Source organism: Oncorhynchus clarkii, chromosome 5 (genome assembly GCF_045791955.1).
Source record: "Oncorhynchus clarkii lewisi isolate Uvic-CL-2024 chromosome 5, UVic_Ocla_1.0, whole genome shotgun sequence".
Lineage (NCBI taxonomy): Eukaryota > Metazoa > Chordata > Actinopteri > Salmoniformes > Salmonidae > Oncorhynchus > Oncorhynchus clarkii.
This window is the reverse complement of record NC_092151.1, coordinates 62,322,509-62,345,057: the sequence shown is the minus strand read 5'-3', so window position 1 is coordinate 62,345,057 and position 22,549 is coordinate 62,322,509. Positions and strand designations below refer to the sequence as shown.

General features: G+C 46.8%; 1 protein-coding gene across 1 annotated transcript in view; it reads right to left on the bottom strand.

Moving 5' to 3' along the window:
- The window catches only part of LOC139409165 (protein unc-13 homolog A-like), a 54,674-nt gene that overhangs the window by 30,205 nt on the left and 1,920 nt on the right, over positions 1-22,549 (bottom strand). The window contains exons 2-20 of the mRNA XM_071153947.1: positions 20,031-20,060; positions 19,842-19,941; positions 16,668-16,785; positions 16,113-16,236; positions 15,947-16,017; positions 15,657-15,711; positions 14,780-14,809; positions 14,383-14,590; positions 13,144-13,263; positions 9,251-10,072; positions 8,911-9,001; positions 7,314-7,360; positions 6,939-7,023; positions 5,354-5,359; positions 3,646-3,720; positions 3,293-3,512; positions 1,996-2,223; positions 1,286-1,427; positions 922-1,091 (exon numbers count right to left, since the gene is read on the bottom strand). Of these exons, the coding sequence (XP_071010048.1) occupies positions 922-1,091; positions 1,286-1,427; positions 1,996-2,223; positions 3,293-3,512; positions 3,646-3,720; positions 5,354-5,359; positions 6,939-7,023; positions 7,314-7,360; positions 8,911-9,001; positions 9,251-10,072; positions 13,144-13,263; positions 14,383-14,590; positions 14,780-14,809; positions 15,657-15,711; positions 15,947-16,017; positions 16,113-16,236; positions 16,668-16,785; positions 19,842-19,941; positions 20,031-20,060 (2,742 nt within the window). The remainder of the gene's footprint in view (positions 1-921; positions 1,092-1,285; positions 1,428-1,995; positions 2,224-3,292; positions 3,513-3,645; positions 3,721-5,353; positions 5,360-6,938; positions 7,024-7,313; positions 7,361-8,910; positions 9,002-9,250; positions 10,073-13,143; positions 13,264-14,382; positions 14,591-14,779; positions 14,810-15,656; positions 15,712-15,946; positions 16,018-16,112; positions 16,237-16,667; positions 16,786-19,841; positions 19,942-20,030; positions 20,061-22,549) is intronic.

Sequence of the window (22,549 nt, the reverse complement as noted above, 5' to 3'; positions counted from 1 at the left end):
TTTCACCCAAATTAGTTCACCAAATGTGCCTCATCTAATGGATACCTAGAAAGTCATTTTATGGACTCAATGATTTGGTTTTAATTAATGACATTTTATTTTCATGTTAAATCGCCAGTTTGCAACCAATCCCTTATGGGATTAATTGACACATAGTATTAGAATTACAAGTAGAACATCAACAAAATGAATGTTTCCCCAGGTCTTTCCCCTACTGACCCAGGTCTTTCCCCTACTGACCCAGGTCTTTCCCCTACTGACCCAGGTCTTTCCCCTACTGACCCAGGTCTTTCCCCTACTGACCCAGGTCTTTCCCCTACTGACCCAGGTCTTTCCCCTACTGACCCAGGTCTTTCCCCTACCCAGGTCTTTGACCCAGGTCTTTCCCCTACTGACCCAGGTCTTTCCCCTACTGACCCAGGTCTTTCCCCTACTGACCCAGGTCTTTCCCTTACTGACCCAGGTCTTTCCCCTACTGACCCAGGTCTTTCCCCTACTGACCCAGGTCTTTCCCCTACTGACCCAGGTCTTTCCCCTACTGACCCAGGTCTTTCCCCTACTGACCCAGGTCTTTCCCCTACTGACCCAGGTCTTTCCCCTACTGACCCAGGTCTTTCCCCTACTGACCCAGGTCTTTCCCCAACTGACACAGGTCTTTCCCCTACTGACCCAGGTCTTTCCCCTACTGACCCAGGTCTTTCCCCTACTGACCCAGGTCTTTCCCCTAATGACCCAGGTCTTTCCCCTAATGACCCAGGTCTTTCCCCTAATGACCCAGGTCTTTCCCCTACTAACCCAGGTCTTTCCCCAAATGACCCAGGTCTTTCCCCAAATGACCCAGGTCTTTCCCCAAATGACCCAGGTCTTTCCCCAAATGACCCAGGTCTTTCCCCAAATGACCCAGGTCTTTCCCCTACTGACCCAGGTTGTACCAGACGTCCATCTCTCCGCTCAGCGTGCGGACCTCAATGATGGTCTGACCCAGGAAGTCATCTGACTCCCTCTTGAACTTCTGTTTCACCCGAGACTTGATGTCATCATCCTCGTCCCACACCCGCACCTTGATCCGGTCCGAGGAGTTGTGGCACTCACTACAGGGAGAAAGAGAGAGAGAAACAGGAAGACGCCACTATGTCGTTTCCTGCTTGAGGGACCCACCAATCCCATCTATTCACATGGGTTCAGAGTTGGACATATGCATTAATTGTGACCCATTCATAACCTGTGAATACACAACCTTCAATGTCATTTCAGTCTAGTACTTTCTCTCTCTTATAGTACTCACAAGTGGAAGTTCTCCTCCCAGACAGGGTTGAGGTTGCCGTAGATAGTCTTGGTCCTCTTCTTGGTCTTGCCCACCTGGACCGTGACATAAGGGTCACTCGTGCCAGTTTTATCCTTGGCCTGAAGGCCCTGAGCACACAGCACTGTGGAGGGGATAGGGGGAGGGGACAGGCGACAGCATCAGGTGATCAGTCTGGCTGGAGCATAGCTTGTTTAAACAGACGTCTAGTTTAAGGCTAAGTGGAGAGAGTTCGCCCTCCCACATACTCCCATTGACCTATTCAGATTGTTTGCCTTTCCTACCTACAGACGGATATCTCTAATCCCTCCTCATATGGCCGTTCAAGGGATTTATCTAATCTGTCTCCTTTGTGTCAGACAGTGGCTCAACGGTCTACAGCACAGTATGACCTTTACAACAAACAGAACTGGAACGCAAACAAACAAGAGGAAACAAAGGGGGATGATGTGTGTCGTGACTCGTGATGACTCGTGATGGAGTCAGACACCCAATGGCATCTGCCAGAGCTTTACAAATGAATGGTTCTGGACTCATACAATTCACAAAGCGTCTCAGAATAGGACTCTGCTTGTTTATCTTTTTACATCATAATGAATAAGATTCTTTTTGTGATTCTGATAGCGCAGACCTGGTCCTAGATCAGCACTCCAACTCTGAAGCCCTGGTATCTTCCCCCCTCTCTCTCTCACCTGTGATGCTGATCTTGGCCGACCACTTGGAGGTGCCGTCCAGTACGCTCTGTTTGATCTGCTTCATGTAGGTGACGTGAGTGGCTTTGACCATGGCAAACACCTCCTGGATCAGCTCAAAGATCTCCGGCTTGTTCCTCTCCCGGATCTTCATCCTGTCCTTCAGAACCATGATGATGTTCTGGGTTCGGTCCTCCGCCCCATGCTTAGAACTCTTCTCCGCTGCCCCTGAGGTAGACAAGAGCGATGAAGGTCAGATTTTATTTATTGAGTTACATTAGAAATTAGAAGGTTTTTGTGATGCTGCATGGAGGTCATGAACAGTTTTCATTGGGTTGAATGGGATAAATATTGGATGAACGTATACGAAGGATGCATAACATAAACCATGGCACCTATAAACACAGATTTTACTGTAGTCTTTGTTTTATTGTTCTTTTATTCATCTCTTTTATTGCCTTCTGTCGTTTTTTAAAACTTCTTATCCTGCATTTTTAAAATTGTTTTGCTGTAAAGTATGTTGCAATTTTAAATGCAGTTCAAATAAATCTTGATTTGATCTATAAGAGCAAATGTGCCCCATCATCAGAACACTGTGAGACAGAGTATGCAGTATGATTTATGGATGAGTACTCTGGCAGTATCTGCAGACCTATGAAACGCCCATGAAGAGTTGGAAAGGTGGAGAGGATGTCAAGGAAAGACAAATGGCTTTTCATTTCCTTTCCAGAAAAACCAAACAAGATAGAGAGTGTCTGAGACAGCAGAGTGGGATGAGAGAATAAGAGGGAGGAGGACAAGCAGAGTGGGATGAGAGAATAAGAGGGAGGAGGACAAGCAGAGTGGGATGAGAGAATAAGAGGGAGGAGGACAAGCAGAGTGGGATGAGAGAATAAGAGGGAGGAGGACAAGCAGAGTGGGATGAGAGAATAAGAGGGAGGAGGACAAGCAGAGTGGGATGAGAGAATAAGAGGGAGGAGGACAAGCAGAGTGGGATGAGAGAATAAGAGGGAGGAGGACAAGCAGAGTGGGATGAGAGATGTAAGAGAATGGAGGGCAGAGTCTGAAGTACAACAGTCAAAGGAGCCTTTTAGTTAATAACCCTCTTATCCAAAGCAGCGGTCGGTAAGGTCCATTACAGAAGTAACCTCACACATTTGGTGTTGCTGGTTACTACAAACCTCTAAACAATTTTTTCCCACCTTTGTTTTTCATGTCTCACCGCTATATTATGTTTTAGCACCAACTGAAGAAAACTTTACAACTCACTGAGCAAAATCAACATGGCGCTACTTACTTTGCAGGCAGTCAGCGTTGAGCAGGTCCTGGCACTTATCGTGACATTTGACCCCACACTCGGTGCACCTCATGCCCTGGCGGGCGATACCCCACAGCAGCCCCTCACACTCGTAGCAGTAGGTGGGCGTGGTGGCCGTCCACACCTCAAAGTTATGAGGCGTGGTGCAGGAGATGGGGTAGATCAGAGCCTGTAGAGTCTTCTTGTACACATGGCTCTTCTACAAGAGAAGGAAACAGAAGAAGAGAGAGGAGTTATAGACAGAGACTTAGTGGAATCTATGAGTACATGGAGAGAGAGAAAAACTAGCTGCATATAGTGTGAATAGAGAAAAGAAAGAGCCAGAAACGCACCAGTTCCTCGTTATTGAGAGTGCTGGACGCCATGGCTGATGTAATCCCTGCCTTTCTGGAGTTCTGAGCCAGGGACTGAGGTAGGCCAGGAAGGGGAGTAAAATAAAGGATGGAGTGGATGACAATGAAAGAAGAGATACGTTTGAAATATAGTAGTTCGGTGCATGCTGTGATTGAAATACATTCCATAAGGGCTTTTAAAACAAAGTAACAACTTCGATTTTACTCAAAGAGGGAAGTATATTTCTCTTGATACATACTTTAACATCTTTCAACATAGTTTGGATCAGAATACATCTCAGTACGCATCTAAACCAATAGGGCATAATGCAGTCTAAACCAATAGGTCATAATGCAGTCTAAGCCAATAGGGCATAATGCAGTCTAAGCCAATAGGGCATAATGCAGTCTAAACCAATAGGGCATAATGCAGTCTAAACCAATAGGGCATAATGCAGTCTAAACCAATAGGGCATAATGCAGTCTAAACCAATAGGGCATAATGCAGTCTAAACCAATAGGGCATAATGCAGTCTAAACCAATAGGGCATAATGCAGTCTAAGCCAATAGGGCATAATGCAGTCTAAGCCAATAGGGCATAATGCAGTCTAAACCAATAGGGCATAATGCAGTCTAAACCAATAGGGCATAATGCAGTCTAAACCAATAGGGCATAATGCAGTCTAAACCAATAGGGCATAATGCAGTCTAAACCAATAGGGCATAATGCAGTCTAAACCAATAGGGCATAATGCAGTCTAAACCAATAGGGCATAATGCAGCAGTCTAAACCAATAGGGCATAATGCAGCCAATAGGGCATAATGCAGTCTAAACCAATAGGGCATAATGCAGTCTAAACCAATAGGGCATAATGCAGTCTAAACCAATAGGGCATAATGCAGTCTAAACCAATAGGGCATAATGCAGTCTAAACCAATAGGGCATAATGCAATCTAAACCAATAGGGCATAATGCAGTCTAAACCAATAGGGCATAATGCAATCTAAACCAATAGGGCATAATGCAGTCTAAACCAATAGGGCATAATGCAGTCTAAGCCAATAGGGCATAATGCAATCTACACCAATAGGGCATAATGCAGTCTAAACCAATAGGGCATAATGCAATCTAAGCCTATAGGGCATAATGCAATCTAAACCAATAGGGCATAATGCAGTCTAAACCAATAGGGCATAATGCAGTCTAAACCAATAGGGCATAATGCAATCTAAACCAATAGGGCATAATGCAGTCTAAACCAATAGGGCATAATGCAATCTAAGCCTATAGGGCATAATGCAATCTAAACCAATAGGGCATAATGCAGTCTAAACCAATAGGGCATAATGCAGTCTAAACCAATAGGGCATAATGCAGTCTAATAGGGCCAATAGGGCATAATGCAATCTAAACCAAATGCAATCTAAACCAATAGGGCATAATGCAGTCTAAGCCAATAGGGCATAATGCAATCTAAACCAATAGGGCATAATGCAATCTAAACCAATAGGGCATAATGCAATCTAAACCAATAGGGCATAATGCAATCTAAGCCAATAGGGCATAATGCAATCTAAACCAATAGGGCATAATGCAGTCCAGCTGTATTCTCCCCAAGTGTTTATATAAGAAACAAGGGGTCGTGGGTATCTGAAATGAAAGTGCTCCAACATTCCCTTTTCATTTGGAACCCAGTGTTACTCACCATAGCCTGTGACAGTGCATGTGAAAGAAGGAGGAAGCAGAACGAGAAACAAGTGTTAAAAGGGGCATGTCAAAACAACTTTAGCTACAGTCACAAACATGGCCACAGTGGCATAGGGGTGATTTCAAAACAGATACAGGGTGGCGGTGATAAATTAGCCAAGGGAAAGGAAAAATAACTTGATGATTTTGTTGATGAAACACTGGGTGGGAGGAAAGATCTAGACCTATAAATCACACAAGATGAAAACGAGGCATGTAAACAACTTTGTACACGGCTAGGACAAAGGCCCTTAGGGACAGAGTGGGAAATGAATGTACTTCCTTAGCAATGTTGAAGGATAGACACCATTAAAACACAGAGAGTTAGGACACTGTCTGAGAGAGAGAGAGAGAGAGGTAGTCAGCATTAGGAGAGAGAGCCATCGTCCTGCACATACTTCTGTGTCTGAGAACACTGGCTGAATATTAGTCTGGCTTTGTTGCACATTCAGATTCAGTTCCACTCAGCACATTACCTGGTCTGGATGAATCAGACTCAGGCAGTTAGTGTGTGTGTATGCGTGCGTGTGTGTGTGGGGGGGGGCGGGGGTGTACAGTGTGACAGTAAGCTGGATTCATAGAGACAAAGTGCTGAGCTATTTTGTCCGGAATGGTAATTCTTCATTACAGCTCACGTTGGAGCCGAGCCACCTGAGCGCTGAGCTGGCAGTATAGTCTGGCAGGCCTTCAGCTTATCAGAGCTATTCAACTCAAAACTTGGAAATCAGATCAATTGGCAAGGATGGATAGAACAAGGACAAGGCCATCTATTTGGTGTGAGTTTAATAGCCTAGTAAGCACCTGCTTTGACAGCTACTTAAACACTCTGCTCTGCCATTACTCCAGCTGGAGCCCAACAATGGTACTATTCCTCTGTATACTTCTCCAATGAAAATAATCTACTCTATTCAATCTTTAACGGGACAGATAAAGACAGCTATACTCTTAGCACCTTTTTTTCTATCTAGAACCTAAAATGGTTATTTGGCAGTTTCATAAGATAACCCTTCGAAGAACCCTTTAAGTTCCAGGTTGAACCCTTCTGGGTTACATGTAAAAAAAGGGTTATACTTGGAACCAAAATTGGTTCTACCTGGAACCAAAAAGGATTCTACTTGGAACCAAAAAGGGTTCTCCTAGGGGACAGGCAAATAACACTTTTTTTCTATGAGTATATGAGTGTTCACGTACAGTACAGCAGGATATAACTATCCAGGATTATTTTCTCCACTCTCATCTAGCATCCCATTGGTTAACATACCACACCCCCAGGGTGAGCAGTCAGAGAGAGGAGAGGACAGAGTGACGCTCCCTGGGAGGTGTGGAGGGCTAGAGTCTGACAGCCTCTCCAAGGCAGGCCTCAGTGGCCATCTGAGACCCCTGACTCTGGGTTCTTCAAGTAGAGACAGAAGGACAGGGTTGTCCCCTTCAGGGCACAACAAGGAAAGAAGGGGGGAAGAAAGAAAGAAAGAGAGTAGAGAGAGAGAGAGAGAGAGAAGGGGTGAATGTCGAGTGACTATATTTAGTAAGTGGTCAGGACTTACACTGACCAGGTCCCTGACCAGAGGCATGGCTTTCCTCTTGCGGAGGTCCGGCATGCTGTCAATGCTATACAACGCCCCACCCACCCTGCATGGGGAGAAACCCCACAAACACAACACTCTTATTATCACAAAATCCCCTTCCACCACTAACACATAAACACACTGTAAATTACAGGAACAAATACTTTAACCTGATCCCAGATCTGTTTGTGCTATATAGCCATGTTTGTATGACAATGGCCATTTGCAACACAAACAGATCTGGGACAAACTACACTCCAATTATTTGCTCAAAATGTCATGCAGTTTTGTTATTATTTCATGTTGTGAAGCTTTATTAGCATACTTGTGGGTGTGATCGTGACAGACACTTACCCTGCTGATAGCAACAGGGAGCAAATCCCAACCGACTCCCCTCGAGCCTGTGGAGAGAGGGGTGAGACAGGGTGAGACAGGGTGAGGAGTGATTGGCACATAGTATGCCTTGAAATGGTTTTATTAGGTCTTAGTACATCACATATCTGCCCCTGTCTGTCCCGCCACAATAACAAAGATTGAGTCTCCCACAGTTTATTAATATAAAATCAAGAAGGATGTGTTTAATTGGGCAGAAAACAGTCCTTAATGTCAGCCATAAAACATGGAAGAGAGACAAGAGGGCGTTGCCTCGGGTGATTTCACTGTCCATTGACGTCAGTGGGGAGGCCTTTGTGTTTGAAGGCCATGGTTGAAAGTGGATTTGTGACAGATCCTTATCTGCAGTAACATTCCAGTAATTCTATCTGTGCTCTAACAGGAAGACGTGTTCCTTATCTCTCTGTGTGTTCAGAGCACGACACAACAACACTGACATTCACGTTATTGTCACCAGCAGCGCTCACAAGCAACCACGGACACACCCACCTGGCAGTCGTTTCCAGCCCTGGCCCATCAGAACGGACAACATGCATATCGCTATGGGGTGGCAAAAACAAAACTGAAAAGAAAACAAATGAAATGGCACACAAACAGGGGTAAACAAATAATATTATCTTGACAAAATAAAGCCAGGCTAAAACAACCACTGGATCACAACTTAAAAGGGTCATATAAACTGGAATTAATGATTAAGAAGTGAATGAAACAAAACTGAAGGGGCACAGATGTCAGAAGATACATTTCAGGGCAGGGACATATGAAGGAGTGACAGCATTATGGTGAAAAACATAGCAGGCAGCCACATAGAAGGTCCATCCATACACACCCACCTGCACCAGCCTGGTCTCATAGACTAGACATAACATAGTAAATGGAAATCTGGGGAACTAAAATTAGTATGATATGTTACATTTGGTCACATAAGAAAGAAGGTTAAAATGAAAGGAGGGCTGTTGGTCGGGGAGGATGGGTGAGCGCATTAACGCAAATGTCTAGCAACCCAAAGGTTGCGTGTTTGAATCACATCACGGACAACTTTAGTATTTTGTCTAATTAGCAACCTTGCAACTATTTACTACGTTTTAGCTACTTTGCAACTACTTAGCGTGTTAGCTAACCCTTCTCCTAACCTTAACCCTTTGCCTAGCTAACGTTAGCCACCTAGCCAATGTTAACCACAATAAAGTGGAATTTGTAACATATTATACAAAATATAATTCATAACATATCATACAAAATATAATTCATAACATATCATACAAAATGGATGATGAACATTCACAAATTAATATTATATGAAACGTAAAGTATATGAAACATGAACATCCTACTAAATGGAGGGAGAAAGATTTCCGTTTACTGTTACTTACATCTAACTCTGAGTCCATGTCGCACGTACACACACGTACACACACACGTACACACACACGTACACACACACACACACACACACACACACACACACACACACACACACACACACACACACACACACACACACACACACACACACACACACACACACACACACACACACACACACACACAGTCTCACCTGCTGCAGCTGTAGTCGGACCTTGCTGCAGAGCCGTTGCCAGTTGGCCCTGGCCCGGTCTGGTCCAGGCTCCATGATGGGCCTTTGATAGCTGGGAGGGAAATGTACAGGGGATTTCAGACTGGTGCTCATTAATTGTGAAGATACTTAGATGGTAGAAAATGATCGAACTTCGCTCTGTTTTAAAGGCAGTAGTGGATAGTAATAAAAGTCTATTGTAGTACAACGTAATGTGTAGAGGGGAAAGTTGCAGTAAATAGTTGTGGTAATAGCGTAGCAGACAATGGTGTTCAGGCCAGCATTACTATATAACTACAGACGTGGATGGTTGAGGGTTCACCTGACAAGAGGAGTCTCACTCTTCTCTGCTGGGACTTCTGCTGGGGGACTCTCCACCACAGGGACCTCCTGCTCTAAAGACAGAGGCTCTTCCTCTTGAAGGTCTAGGAGGATATCATCCAGGGCATCAGACACTGGAGGCTGGGTCTCTGGAGCAGGGGGCTGGGTGGTGGGCACCGGGGGCTGGGCGGTGGGCACCGGGGGCTGGGTGAGGGATGGATGGATCATGGGAGTAAATGGAGGCTTGGTGGAGGCTGTGGTGACAGGGGGCTGGACAGGGGGCATGGTCTGGGCCTGGGTGGTGGGGGCCAGGGTGGGGGGCTCGGGCTGCTGCTCTCTCAGAGAGGCTTGTTTCTCCAGAGGGGGCCTGGTGATGGAGGCCTCGGGGGCCAGCGTGGGGGCTGTGCTGGTGGGGGTGGGGGTGTAGGGTGGCTCCTGGTCCTCGCTGAGCGTGCCGTCCAAAGGGTAGAGATCTTCATCTTCGTAAATTATCTCCTCCTCTCCCTCATAGTTGTACTCCCCCTCTCCCTGCTCGGGCTGGTAGAGCTCGCCCTCCTCATCGTAAATAGCCCCCTCCTCTCCGCCATCTTTGACATAGCCCCCTTCGTCACTGTACACCACCTCGGGCTCATCGGGGTCCCAGCCAGCCGATTCCTTGTCGTAGCTGACAGAGGAGTGGCAGGAGTGGTAAGAGTCGTTCTCATCGTAGAGCTCCACAGAGCCTCTCAGACTCCCCTCGTTCTCAGGGCCAAACTCCTCACTGAGCTGGGAGCTGCCTCGGCTCAGCTCCCCAGAGGAGGCATAGCGACTGCTGCCTGTAGGACTGTAGACAGACAGACAAATGGACCACAGTCAGAAACACAGACACATAGAGCAGACTGGGGACGAAAAAACAAAGAAATGAGCAACCAAATGGGCCCAGAGTGCATGTTAAGGGGACGTATTTGGGACTAAAGTGAGGGAGAACAGTTAACCTAGGATAAAGAGGAGAGGGACAAACCCAGGCATCCTGGACCAAGGGATAGGCTAGTGTGTGTTCAGATGCATGAGTGTGGGGGTTATGTGGTGTAGTAACATTCATTCATTTTTAGTATAGAGAGAGAGATATTATTGGTGGATGCTCTGATCACACGCCAAATACAAATCTGCATATTCAACAGAGCAGAGATTCACAAACACCCAGAGCCAACACAATAAACAGCGAAACAAGACGCGAGGTAAACAGCCTTGACAAGAAATGACACCCACTCAGGTGAGGTGATGAGAGAGAAAGAGAGAGAGAGAGGGAGAGAGTGTGTGAGTGTAATATTTACACTTTTTATTGTTCATTTCACATTTTGAGAGAGAAATCAGAGGGACAGGGGTGGAGAAAGAAAGTACAAGTGGAAAGAGAGAGGCAGGGGCCTACACTGGGCTGAAACAGACTCTTTTTAGCAGACAAATAAAATAGCGGAACATTTATCGACTTTGATGAATGAGGCTATTAGTGAGAAGAGAAAGAGAATGAGACACCTCATGAGTCAGAGAGAGAGAGAGAGAGCAGACTGGAACAACACACATCCCAACACACAGACACAAGTACACTCGTTTACACACAATCGATTAAAGCAGTGAAGGTTCAATAATGCATGAGGCGGTACAGGGGGAGTAAAGAAAGAAGGAAGAGTTAAACAGCCCTGGACTGTGTGTGTCTGTGTGAGAGAGACAGGGACCTGGACTGTGTGTGTCTGTGTGAGAGAGACAGGGACCTGGACTGAGTGTGTCTGTGTGAGAGCTAGGAGACAGGGACCTGGGCTGTGTGTGTCTGTGTGAGAGCTAGGAGACAGGAACCTGGACTGTGTGTGTCTGTGTGAGAGAGACAGGGACCTGGACTGAGTGTGTCTGTGTGAGAGCTAGGAGACAGGGACCTGGACTGTGTGTGTCTGTTTGAGAGCTAGGAGACAGGAACCTGGACTGTGTGTGTCTGTGTGAGAGAGACAGGGACCTGGACTGTGAGTGTCTGTGTGAGAGAGACAGGGACCTGGACTGTGTGTGTCTGTGTGAGAGAGACAGGGACCTGGACTGTGTGTGTCTGTGTGAGAGCTAGGAGACAGGAACCTGGGCTGAGTGTGTCTGTTTGAGAGCTAGGAGACAGGGACCTGGACTGTTGTCTGTGTGAGAGCTAGGAGACAGGAACCTGGGCTGTGTGTGTCTGTTTGAGAGCTAGGAGACAGGAACCTGGGCTGTGTGTGTCTGTTTGAGAGCTAGGAGACAGGAACCTGGACTGTGTGTGTCTGTTTGAGAGCTAGGAGACAGGGACCTGGACTGTGTGTGTCTGTTTGAGAGCTAGGAGACAGGGACCTGGGCTGTTGTCTGTGTGAGAGCTAGGAGACAGGAACCTGAGCTGAGTATGTCTGTGTGAGAGCTAGGAGACAGGGACCTGGGCTGTGTGTGTCTGTGTGAGAGCTAGGAGACAGGAACCTGGGCTGTTGTCTGTGTGAGAGCTAGGAGACAGGGACCTGGACTGTGTGTGTCTGTGTGAGAGCTAGGAGACAGGGACCTGGGCTGTGTGTGTCTGTGTGCGAGCTAGGAGACAGGAACCTGGACTGAGTGTGTCTGTGTGAGAGCTAGGAGACAGGAACCTGGGCTGAATGTGTCTGTTTGAGAGCTAGGAGACAGGGACCTGGGCTGTTGTCTGTGTGAGAGCTAGGAGACAGGAACCTGGACTGAGTGTGTCTGTGTGAGAGCTAGGAGACAGGAACCTGGGCTGTGTGTGTCTGTGTGAGAGCTAGGAGACAGGAACCTGGGCTGAATGTGCCTGTTTGAGAGCTAGGAGACAGGAACCTGGGCTGAGTGTGTCTGTGTGAGAGCTAGGAGACAGGAACCTGGACTGAGTGTGTCTGTGTGAGAGCTAGGAGACAGGAACCTGGGCTGTGTGTGTCTGTGTGAGAGCTAGGAGACAGGAACCTGGGCTGAATGTGCCTGTTTGAGAGCTAGGAGACAGGAACCTGGGCTGAGTGTGTCTGTGTGAGAGCTAGGAGACAGGAACCTGGGCTGAATGCAAACAGGAAAACAGAACACCTGATGAAACCAACACACACATAGAAATACACACACGGCATACGCACAAAACCACATCCAGAATCCTGCTACTCAATCAAGAAGCGCACACGCATGCAAACTCTCTCTCTCTTTAGTACACCCACATGGACACACACAGCTCTTTCACTGAGCTGTCTGACAGAAACCTGCATTTTCCTTCTCAAACACCAAACACAGCAGGAGAGAGAGGTACAGTGGCACATACAGGAGGACATGTGTCTTCCCCGCTCTGATAGGCTACTATTAATACTGAACAGGCATGCCTCCTGCCACACAAGAGCCGGGCCCGGGGTCCTCGGCCAACAGCATGGTTGGCTCTGGCTGGGGGAAGCCTGAGCTGCATAGTTAATCACAGAGAGGACTTGTCACTGAGGCACCGTAGGAGGAGGTAATAACAGGCTGCCAAATGAGAGACAGAGGAGGCAGAGGAACCATACAGAACACACTAACACCTCATCACTGCAACTCACATCAACTTAGCCAAACTTCTCCTCTATGCCTTCAACGTCTTACATAACAACACAAACACAACAGGGGAACTCATTCACATTTCACCACAGATGTACGACAGAGAGAGGGGAGATCATGTGTGTGTGATACCGGTGTGTATACAGTAGTTATTATCAGGTAGATACAGGATCGGAACGTAGATAAGAAGTAGAGAGAGGGAGTTGAACAGCACATGCATGCAAGCACAGCGAGCGAGGAGGACAGGACTATTCCACCACTGACGTCACAGCGAGATCACGGACGAAGTCACAGGCTGGAGCAGGAGGAAGAGGAAGAGGAGGAAGAGGAGGTGCAGAGACCCACCTATCGGAGAGCGAGTGCCTACTGTCTAGAGAGTACTGGCGGCTGGTGTGCCGGCTCGAACCTGAGGCTGAATCGAGATCGCTGCGCCCGTTGGTGGCCGAGTCTAAACTATCATAGCGTCTGGCAGGAAGGAGGGAGAGGCAGTAGAGGAGGAGCATCAGTACAGTCTAGCCTGGGGCTTTTCAAAGACACACAGCAACATCCACAACACCAAACTGCCTGGCAAACCTACAGCATAAAGACCACTGGCACTGACCAAGGAGCCAGACAGAGCCAGTCAGACAGAGAAGAGAGTGATTGGTTTTAGCTATAGCGGAACTTGCAGGTCCATATGGCTAAAAACAGAATCACTGTCAAGAGAAGGCTTTATGCAATAACGTGGCTGCCCCAAGCAAGGCATGAGTTTGAGTGAACTTGTGCCTTTGAACAATAGATGTAAAGACAAAAAACACACTTGATTTTGGGGGGGGCGGGTTGCTAAGTGATCACAGGGGGCTGTATTTCAGCCACACACAGACGCATGCACACTCACACACACACACACACACACACACACACACACACACACACACACACACACACACACACACACACACACACACACACACACACACACACACACACACACACACACACACACACACACACACAGTGATGGTGCCAGTGAGGCTCTTCCCACACGGCCTGTGTACAAGGTGGGCATGACTGCTCCTTTGGGCTTGTATAGTGAGGCCGCACCGCAGTATGCTCTGGAGAGTGAAGTCACAGTGGGACAACAGGTTACCATGTAACAACAGTGTGAACCAAAACAAGCTCACGGGGCTCTGTGGGTTCTGTATCAGTCTGATTTACTCTGTGGTGAATAGAGTGTCGATCTCTAGAGGACACAAAGTCAATATGGATCCCTTGACTAAGAAGAGGTGTTGCGAGTGAGATCCATGCTCTGTCAATAGTCTAATGTAGTTTCCTTTCCTCGTCTCCTTTCCTTCACCCACACATATCTCAAGGAGCTGGACAGGGAAAAGTGACGACGTCCACCTCCCCTGCATGTTTTTAGATTAGAACAACTGTAGGATAGCAGCGTGTAATAAAATAACTTAAAGGTAAGTTTCAAATGAAAGAGAGGAGACAATGAAAGGAAGCTTATTGGGACAAACCCCCCATTGAGACCCCGAGTGGTGAACCAGGTAATGAAGCAGGTAAGGATGACAGAACAGGACAGGAGAGAGGCTAGGTTACCTCATGGGTCTCTGGTTGTCGTAGTCCAGCTCTTGGATGGAGCCGTTGTAGGAGGTGTGCGAGGAGTAGCGCTGGTCTCTCTGGATGGGGTACTGGTGCATGGAGGCGTTGGGCTGAGACGTGGTGTAGAAGGGAGGGGGGATGCTGTTACTGGTCTCACTGCGGTAGTCGCTGTCTCTGTCGTCCACCGCACTGTCTGGGTCTTCGTCTACACAGGAAATGGTTGAAATGTGATGATGATTATCATGATGTGAGGCTGGGTTCATCTGTACTCATGATGCTAGTATGTGCTTGGTGACATAATTAAACCTAGCAATATAGGCCTGCAGTACAAGGTTCCATTTGAGTCAGCATACATTGTTCACTAAACTGTGTGAAAAAAACTAGAAAGACTTACTTTGCTGGTCTCCCCAAAGACTCCAGTTACCTACAAGGACAGAGGGTAAGTAGGTAATAAGTTACCACAGAATTTTTTTATTTGGGCCTGAGCCATAAACTCCCATGCTAAATAATGTGCACAGAGCAGTGGGTAGTCAGCCATAACTGACTACCCAGCATCCCATCACTCAAAGTGCATTCGCAGACTCCATCCGTAAACACTCACTGAAACACAGCATGCATGCGGACAAGCACTCACACACATACTGACCAACCTTTACGGCTGATCTCTCACAAATCGTCTCTCACAAATACCCACTGACAGACTGAAACACCCACCACAGCCCAGACTCATCCACAGTCGTTTCCACCCACCCACATGGGCCGTCATCATCAGACAGACAGGGCTGTGTCTGACAGGGCAGTGTAAGTATGCCAGCACACATCCATCACACAGCTAGCAGCCATAAATCACTGTGTGTGGGGCTGACTATGAGGCAGGCCTGCTGGCTCGATTCGTCATGTCAGCTTTTCTCTCTCCCTCCTTCCTTCCCTCCCTCCCTCCCTCCATCCGCCTGCCTTCCTTTCTGCCTGCTGCTTCCCCTCTAATCTGCATCCCAAAGACTCGGGAGGAGAGTGAAGAAGAAGGGGGGACGAGGAAGAAGAGGAGGAGGAGGAATAAAGTGAATATGAGGAGGAGGGAGGATAAGGGAGGATAGTAATGAGGGAGAGAAGGAGAGTGAAGAAGAGGAGGAGGAAGTGGAGACGGGGAGAGTGACAAGTAGGAAGTGGGGGGGGGGGGGGGCAGGAACAAAGTGAAAAGGAGGATGAAAGGGAGGAGGGTATTAAAGACGGTGTGAAGAGCCTACAGCCAGTATCAAGTGTCTACTACTCACAGCACTGTGTTGATGGCGCTTGCAGTGGTCTCTCCTCCTCCTCCTGGTATGTGTACTGCAACACACACACACACACACACAATAGATACAGCTGACTGACACTGTACATTGCACTGCAGCTAATCTAACATGGGGTAATCACCATCTAGGAGAGTTCTGGGTGTACCGAAAGGTCTACATCATATTTAATGCATAGAGTAAGTGATGACTTCTGTAATTACTGATGGCCCTGCCTTGTGGCGGGCGGGTAAGATGTAAACACAGAGGGAGGAGAGGAGGAGATGCCTTACGTCCTGGTCCCTCATGGCATTGAGTTGCTCCAGTTTCTTGGCCCAGTATCGAGCCTCATCCTCTGGAATGTCTGAAGCAGAAAGACCCATTCACTGGTCAGTCACTAAGGACACATTCATGCATACACGCACGCACGCACACACACACACACACACACACACTAACCTAATGGCAGTTCAAAGCGGGTGTCCAGCAGCACGCGGTGGAAGGTGGGGTCTTTGGTGCCGGTGATCTCATTCTCAGCCATGATGACCTGGGAGTCCAGGGTCAGCCACTGCCCCGGCCCGTCCTAGCACGAGCACACACACACACACACACACACACACACACACACACACACACACACACACACACACACACACGTACTGTTACTGTACAGGGTAACACTTTCCCTCTTACAGTCAAACAATTGGGAGGATGCTAAAAAGAGTCCTAGTTACAGTGTTTCGAAGCAGAGGAATTCACTCCCTGTAGGTTATCCATCTTTACCATCCAAGAACACTCCCCTTAAACTCCTTTCATCCCTGATATGAAGTGTATTCCACCTTAAACACTTTGATGTAGCTTGACAACAAACAGTATGAGTCTATTGTTGTGATGAACTAGCGTTTGAGCCTCGGATGTGCTGCTGGTAAACCGCCTTGTGCTCTCAGGAGGGTGGAGTGTGGTGGGGAAGGAGAGGGGGCATCGGGGGGGGGGGGGGGGGGGGGTGTACCGTACCTCATTAGACTGGCGGATGTTTTGCAGGGGGATCCACAAGGTCCCCACCATGGTGTCCCAGATTAACCCTTTGTTCCACACCTCCACCGTCAGCCCCAGGTCCAGCCTGTTGATCTCACTGCACAAGGAGAGAGAGAGAGAAGGGGGGGTAAGAAGGTGTAGAGAAAAAGAGGGAGACAAGAAGATGAGGAGGGAGAGAGAGAGAGAAGTGATGAGATGAGGAAATAAACTAAACAGACTGGGAGACCGAAATGACAAAACCCTGATTGAGCAACAGGGCCTGGAAATATAGAACCCATCTTATATAGAAGTGAAATATATATACCATAAGATACCAAGCGCTAATCTAATAGAACAAAGAGCCAATGTGGTTCACCCTGTGGTGGATGTGAGTCACTGAGCCACAGAGAGCTGTCTGAGGGGGAGAGGCGAGGTCAATAAGGCAGAGTGAAGGAGACCAGTATTATTTCCATCAGGGAAAACAGGAGTTACTTCTAGCAGGAAAAAAGCGTATAGAGCTGACTGTCCAGGACTGATTTGGTCAATAACATATATACACTGGGCACCTCCATTATCTCAAGTATCCACACAGCTATTCTCAGATTGCATCCCCATGGTACCTGACCCCTGGTCAAAAGTAGTTCTGTATAGGGACAGCCAGGAATCCCCTTGTGACAGGGGGAGTGGAAGATTGTTGTGTGCAAGCTTCACAAATGTGTTTAACTTGTTCAGACATTTCTACCCTGTCTATCTATGGGTAACAGGGTTGACGTGTTATTCTAGCCTGTCTATCCATGGGTAACAGGGTTGACGTGTTATTCTAGCCTGTCTATCTATGGGTAACAGGGTTGACGTGTTATTCTAGCCTGTCTATCTATGGGTAACAGGGTTGACGTGTTATTCTAGCCTGTCTATCTATGGGTAACAGGGTTGATGTGTTATTCTAGCCTGTCTATCTATGGGTAACAGGGTTGACGTGTTATTCTAGCCTGTCTATCTATGGGTAACAGGGTTGACGTGTTATTCTAGCCTGTCTATCTATGGGTAACAGGGTTGACGTGTTATTCTAGCCTGTCTATCTATGGGTAACAGGGTTGACGTGTTATTCTAGCCTGTCTATCTATGGGTAACAGGGTTGACGTGTTATTCTAGCCTGTCTATCTATGGGTAACAGGGTTGACGTGTTATTCTAGCCTGTCTATCTATGGGTAACAGGGTTGACGTGTTATTCTAGCCTGTCTATCTATGGGTAACAGGGTTGACGTGTTATTCTAGTCTGTCTATCTATGGGTAACAGGGTTGACGTGTTATTCTAGCCTGTCTATCTATGGGTAACAGGGTTGACGTGTTATTCTAGCCTGTCTATCTATGGGTAACAGGGTTGACGTGTTATTCTAGCCTATTCTAGCCTGTCTATCTATGGGTAACAGGGTTGACGTGTTATTCTAGCCTACCCTGTCTATCTATGGGTAACAGGGTTGACGTGTTATTCTAGCCTGTCTATCCATGGGTAACAGGGTTGACGTGTTATTCTAGCCTGTCTATCCATGGGTAACAGGGTTGACGTGTTATTCTAGCCTGTCTATCTATGGGTAACAGGGTTGACGTGTTATTCTAGCCTGTCTATCTATGGGTAACAGGGTTGACGTGTTATTCTAGCCTGTCTATCTATGGGTAACAGGGTTGACGTGTTATTCTAGCCTGTCTATCCATGGGTAACAGGGTTGACGTGTTATGCTCGACCCGCTCAGTTTTGGACCACAAACCAGAAAATGGGCAAAAAGAGTAGAACCAGATCACCTGCTTTCACACTATGATTTGACTATCAGATGTTCAATGTCTCTCTTGAAAAAAATATTTAAATAATAATAATTTCACCAAATTAAAATGAGATCTCAGTTCACGTAACAGGTCCGCCCCCCTTAAAATTAATCACTAATAACATGAAATAAATAATCATCTTCAGAAATGACTGTGTCAAAGCAACAAAATAGCGAGGGCTTTACAGTGAAGGTGAAAACTTGGAGAAGTTTTGTGTTTAAGTGGGTTAAACTGAAGCTGAATTTTGAATGTGGTCTGTATTAAAAGTGCACTTCATTTAATATAACAGGCTTTTAAAATTCAATATTTGTGCACAATTTCTACTGAAAATAAGAGGGGACGCAAAAGGTACTCATTTCGTGGCAACTTCCTGTTCCTGTTATCAGTACTAAAAATATTTTGGCCTCCCGGGTGGCGCAGTGGTTAAGGGCGCTGTACTGCAGCGCCAGCTGTGCCATCAGAGTCCCTGGGTTCGCGCCCAGGCTCTGTCGTAACCGGCCGCGATCGGGAGGTCCGTGGGGCGACGCACAATTGGCCTAGCGTCGCCCGGGCTTGGTTGGTAGGGGTGTCCTTGTCTCATCGCGCACCAGCGACTCCTGTGGCGGGCTGGGCGCAGTGTACGCTAACCAAGGTGGCCAGGTGCACGGTGTTTCCTCCGGCGCATTGGTGCGGCTGGCTTCCGGGTTGGATGTGTTCTTAACATGTGGCTGTGTTAAGAAGCAGTGCGGCTTGGTTGGGTTGTGTATCGGAGGACGCATGACTTTCAACCTTCGTCTCTCCCGAGCCCGTACGGGAGTTGTAGCGATGAGACAAGACAGTAGCTACTACAACAATTGGATACCACGAAATTGGGGAGAAAAGGGGTAAAATTCAAAAAAATATATATATATATAAAAAAAATAACATTTTGACTCTGGCCCTATCCAGGGCTTCATCTGAACTCCTGGCCAGTGACTGTGGCACTCCAAACAATGAGAGTGTTGCTGGGCACCTTAAACGTCACTACTTAAAACATTTATTCAGGAGTCCCTGCAGTCTGTGTTACACAACATGTGTGCACTCTGGTGTTAACACATTAGTGTCACTGCCTGCCCCGGCTGCATGGACGGCTGGCTGGCTGGCTGGCTGGCTCAACAGTTGCATATCTCGTATCTGAGATCAGGCATCCAGAGCCTTGTGGTCTCAACACTGACAGAGCACTTAGGACCCAGGGCAGCTCAACGTGTGGAGAGAGAAACTAGTAAGTATTTCCTATAGAGGGAGAGGTGGAGGAGGAGGAAGAAGAAGAGTGGGATGGGAGAGAGGAAGAGGCGAACAAATGAGGGAGAGGAGGAGAGGGGGAAGAAGTCTTACAACATGAAGTCCTGCTCCCAGCATGGCTGGGCGCCCCGCACAGCAATGGTGGTGCTCTTGACATTCTGCACCTTCAGCGTTACGTAGGTGTTAAATTTTTCTGTGGAACAATGAGGAATATCAGTGTTACTATCAAACAAACCAGTGTTTAAGACTTTTTAAGACGAAGTCAAACGTGTCTCAACTCACCTTGGGGTCCATCGAGTTTGGCTTTCTTCACTGCAAAACAGACAGAAAAAAAAAACAACAACAAAAAGAGTGAGCCATACTGTAATGGATTAAACAAAATGGGGTCAATCAATCTAGAGATTCAGGTTTCTAACAACAAAGCTATTAACAACCCACACCTTCCTGAGCTGAAAAGGTTTGCTGCATAAGACAGCGTCAAAACATATGTTCATTTTGCAATTTAGATCAGAAATCTTAGATATTCTTTTCATATTCCAATTTGCATATCAGCCCATGCGGGGATCGTGGGTGATGACAAGACCCTGGCATTTCGTAGGAGGAGGAGGAAGGAAGGACCTAATTCAGTCAGCCTGGGCACACTTCCTCTGATGGCAGAATGCCTGGGTCTTAACATCAAAGCCTGTATTCACTAACAGATGTCAAGAGCTCTATTTGAGTAGAAGGCTCTCGGCGGTATGCTCAGGTGAGAGGGGTTCAGAGAGAAGAGGAGCACACAGGATTCAGTGCGTGTGTGTGTGTGTCTGTACACACGTAGTCTCACATATGATGACCAGTAAGGGTGACACAATGAAAGCAGGTCTGTTAAGGTAAAGGTACCACTGTCACCTTCTATAAATTGGGGATCACTTTAGGTAAGCAATCCTTTTTTTCTGACCCATTCATTATTCATTAACCCCGCGCCCACCCACATGCCCTGCCGATGCCAAGTAACCCCATGTTCAGGGCTTTAATATTCAAAGCCTTCCTTCTAATCCACAGTGAATGCCTCCCCTCACTTCATCTCTAAGAGCTGCAGTTAAGAAAAGGGACTTAGGGGAAAAAGGCCCATTTGGAATCACAGAGTTGGCTAAAATAACCTCCAATGCTTTTCTCTGATGGCACAGTGGAATGTGGCAGTGGGCTGCCACTCAGATGCCCGCATGACTGGCATGGCCAGTCCTATTGACATGTTCTCTATCATTATGGGTCCAGCTGGAGCACTCCCACCTGTATGAATAATCCATATCATAACAGCCATCACAAAGAAAATAAAATTGTGTCTCCTGCTGTCTGACTTGACATGATAAGGTTAATCGGTCAGAGTCAGTTAATGATGAAGCAGCGTGACAATAGTGGATGTATTTGTTTTCCTAAAATAGCTCATCCCAACAGACCCTGAAGAGGATGTTTGTTTTATCTGAATATCAATATGGTTTTGCTAGTCTGCAGGGCAGGAGGAGGAGTTAGAGGATGCACTTAACCAACTTCAGAGCTAAGCCTTTCATGATTCACCATTACTCAATATAACAGACTACTTTATCCCCTGTAGGGTGATTCCATGGAACACTGCAAAATACAAAGAACAAAAGAGATGTCCAGCTCCATTACCACCGCCTCCCTTTGCAGAGCTGCAGCTAACAGGATTCTACCCAATCATTCAGCCAGCCTCTTCAGCTGTCTATTCCTCAGCACCTCCGCCATGTCACTCTCACTTACCATCAGTTCACACCCCCCCCCCTTCCAACGCAGTGCTTTCCCCATCATCAACCTCTCAATCCACTGTCTGGATATTTATTTATTTATTCTCTCTCTCTCTCTCTCTCTCTCTCTATCTATCTATCTATCTATCTATCTATCTATCCAAGTGCAGGCAGAGCAGAACCCCCACTACTAAAAATAACCACTTCAGCAGGACAGTAGTGGATAGGGGGTTGGGGGTGAAGGGTAGAGGGGGACTCACACAGCTCAAATGCACAATGCTAAATCGGTTTAGCAATGATGTTAGGAGGGTTACAAAAAAAAAAGCCCACTTTTTAAAAAAGCACACAAGCTAGTGTCTCTTCGCAGGAAATATAGTCACTCTCGCCCTACCGAAGAGCTCCAGGGTTTTATTGCCTGAGATTTTCCAGTCGAAAGCTTACAAGCACCTCATACTTCAGATCAGTTGTACTTGTACAAAGAGCAAGAAACAGCAATATAATTCAAACATGTAGCCTGCAGGAATTCTATAATGTCGGAGTTCTCAGTTATGAAGAAACAGAGAAAGAAGATACAGAATGAAACTCTCTGATTGGCAGGAATGAGACGACATAATTGCTTTCTTCTGTCATATTGTCTTATTCAATCTAATAGAGGGGGAATTAAGTTACTCGCACACAGTGAAATTAAGCTTTATTATCATTTGAATAATAAACTATATCATGGAGGTCAATTATATTTTATTTTAAAGGATCCATTGTAATGTGCCCTAATGAAGAACAAAACTGTCTCCATTAAAAAAAAACAATGAATCCACAGAATATGAAACACAAAAATGAAATTAAAGCCAAGGGCTCGCTCTCTTTCAGGGAGCAGCCTGTCGAGATACAGCCAGGCATCATGTATTCTGAACCTGAACAGAACATGAGATATTGTTATATAGCGTCTGATTATATGGAGCTAAACGGCCCTCGGCTGGCGCAAACTAATTATCCTTCCGTTGGATTACAACATTATTCAAGCTTGCTAGCTGAGCCACTGAACGCATGACATGCTGGGGA